This window comes from Mus caroli, chromosome 2, assembly GCF_900094665.2.
Source record: "Mus caroli chromosome 2, CAROLI_EIJ_v1.1, whole genome shotgun sequence".
Lineage (NCBI taxonomy): Eukaryota > Metazoa > Chordata > Mammalia > Rodentia > Muridae > Mus > Mus caroli.
Genome location: NC_034571.1, coordinates 146,517,606 through 146,520,386, shown reverse-complemented (window position 1 = coordinate 146,520,386; position 2,781 = coordinate 146,517,606). Strand labels below are relative to the sequence as shown.

Below are 2,781 nucleotides of genomic sequence, written 5' to 3'. Positions count from 1 at the left end.
AAAGGGAAATATTAAGATGTCTGAGCCATGCCACATCAATCATCTTGCATGTTAACTTTGAAAGTCACAGAACCAGTGCACGGTGGATGTCCAGTGCCTACGGTCGGGTGGGCAGGTGAAGGTCCCCAGAGGCTGTGCTGAGGAGTAACCCCGAGCATTTCCCTCCCTGCAGATCAACATGTACCTGACGTCACGCGTCCTGTACGCCTTGTGCCGCCTGGGTGTGGAGAAGGGCTATATCCCTGCGCTCAAGTGGGACCCGTTCCCCTTGCACACTGCAGTGATTTGGGGGCTCGCGCTGTGGCTTTTTGAGTACCACCGGCCCACCCTGCAGCCCTCCCTACAGTCCTCCATGACCTACCTCTACGAGGACAGCAACGTGTGGCACGACCTCTCAGACTTCCTCATCTTCAACAAGAGCCACCCCTCCAAGTAACACAGTCCAAGGTGCTTCAGGAACTCCTCCGCCCAGACAGCTTCCAGGCAGTGGCCCGCCTGAGGCTGCTCAGGGTACGGTTCTGTTGGCATACCCTCGTGGAGGAGCCTGCCTTCTCAAAGTCATGATCCTCACACTCCAACTTGTATTAACCCAGGCTCCCATTTGCTGAAGTAAAAGTACTGAGTTTTCCATCTACCAGTACTTTTGAATACTGTAGCAAGTGGCTAGGTCCCATTAAGGAGTCTGTGGCTTGATTGCAGATGCTCTTCCAACTTCTGTAAGGCCAGGGCAAACTCACCCCTCTCTCAGCTTCAGGTCATTCAATTCAGGGGAGGACCGTCCGAGAAGAGTGTCTTCCTGGTGGATATGATGACCCTTCCCCTCTACTGTGTATCAGAGGGCTCCTTGCTAGTGGGCAATAGGTTACAAACACTTTGAAAGGGAAAAAAAACCTAAATTCTTTGTCTAAATTATTCTGCTGAGAAGTTCTGGAGCCCTACTGTCCAATAGGAGCACTAGATGAGTCACGTGCATAGCACGTGTCAAGCTTGTGTGAGACCCAGGATCCTATCACCAGCACTGAGAATAAAACATTTTTTGAGATGCATTAAGAAGGCTGTGGCTGGGCGTGGTGGCACACGCCTTTAATCCCAGCACTTGGGAGGCAGAGGCAGGTGGATTTCTGAGTTCTAGGCCAGCCTGGTCTACAGAGTGAGTTCCAGGACAGCCAGGGCTACACAGAGAAACCCTGTCTTGGAAAACCAAAAAAAAAAAAAAAAGGCTGTGGCAGTAGGGTTGTGAGCTCCAGGCCAGGCTGAGATACATTAAAAAACAAACAAACAAACAAACAAAAAACCTCCGTCTCAAAAAAAAGGTGGGGGGTGGGCATCCAAGGAGATGGCTCAGTGAGTAAAGATGGTTGCGGCCAAGCCTGGCGACCTGAGTTTGATCCCTGTGTTTGTTCTACATGGTGATATGGTGGAAGAAGAGAACCAGCTCCTGCAAGTTGTCCTCTGCCCCTACATGTGTGCCTTGGCATGTGTGCGTGCATACGCACACACACGCACGCACATACACACACATGCACATATACAATAAATAAATGAAAATATAATAAATGAAAATAAATAAATGAAAATATAATAAGACATGTAAAATTAATCTTAATCATATATTTTGCCTGCATGTACATCTGTGTACCGTGTGTGTGTGATACCAGCAGAAGTCAGCAGAGGGCGCTGAGTCCCTGGGAACTGAGGGTATGGCTGTTGTGACCCACTATGTGGGAAATGAAGCTCGGTCCTCAGCAAGAGCACTTAAGTTTGTTGTTGTTGTTGTTGTTGCATGATTGTTTGAGGGTTTTTTGTTTTTTTTTTTTTTTTTTTAGACAGGTTCTCTTTTTGTAGCCCTGGCGGCCTGGAATTCACTTTGTAGACCAGGCTGGCCTTGAACTCAGACTGCCTCTGCCTCCCAGTGTTGGGATTAAAGACGTGGACTGCCTGGTGAACTAAGTGCCTTTCACCACGAAGCCATTTCTCCAGCCTCAGGCCTTTAATCATGTATATTTTAACTCAATATTTCCCAAACTGTGCCATTGCTACATATGCTAATATAAAGGATTGATAACAGCCTTTCTTGAACTATGTCCTCAACACTGGCAGTGTGTTCTGCGTGCACCAGGTCACACGGTTATCCTCACAGAAAATTCCGGAGGACACTGAAAATCTGGAACTAAAGACACAGGCTGAGCCCTGCCCCCACTCTGTGATGCATCCCCGGGGAAGGCTTTCCGACTCTGAGCACCTCCAGCCCCATAAATGAGGAGACTCCTGCTAACCCGATGCCCACCCTGGACACTTGGCAGCACCTGAGCCACTGTAGCAGTGACTTTAGCAGAGCGGGTTTCTCCTTTCTCCTGACTGCTTGGCACGTGATTGTCTTTTATCCATAGTTACTTTGCAAGGATGTACGTTGATCCGTGTTTTCCAGGTATGTGGTCTCGGGATGATTTGAACAGCCTGCCTGACTTTGAAGCCCGTGTTTCCTTCAGTGCCTTGCATTAAACCTAGAAAACCTCAGCCGTGCTTTGCAGTCATTGATTATAGGATCTGACATTTGACACCACCCCAGATGCTCACAGGAGCTCTTGGTGGCATAAATGGAAAGTGCTTGGGGTACTATGGCAAGGCGGGGGGGGGGATGGGGCACAGTGGACTGGAGAATTGTGTGCCAGGCAGAATTTTAAAAAACCATTCATCCGAAGGGACAAAACAGCTCTCAGAAAAGCCTGGTCCGGAGGCTACCGATTTGAGACACTTGGTTTGGTGCAGTGCATTCCTTCC

General features: G+C 48.9%; 1 protein-coding gene across 1 annotated transcript in view; it reads left to right on the top strand.

The window, feature by feature from the left end:
- Positions 1-2,517, top strand: part of Pxmp4 (peroxisomal membrane protein 4) — an 18,052-nt gene extending 15,535 nt beyond the window's left edge. The window contains exon 4 of the mRNA XM_021155374.1: positions 173-2,517. Within this exon, the coding sequence (XP_021011033.1) occupies positions 173-436 (264 nt within the window). The 3' untranslated portion in view covers positions 437-2,517. The remainder of the gene's footprint in view (positions 1-172) is intronic.
- The last annotated feature ends 264 nt before the right edge of the window (positions 2,518-2,781 follow it).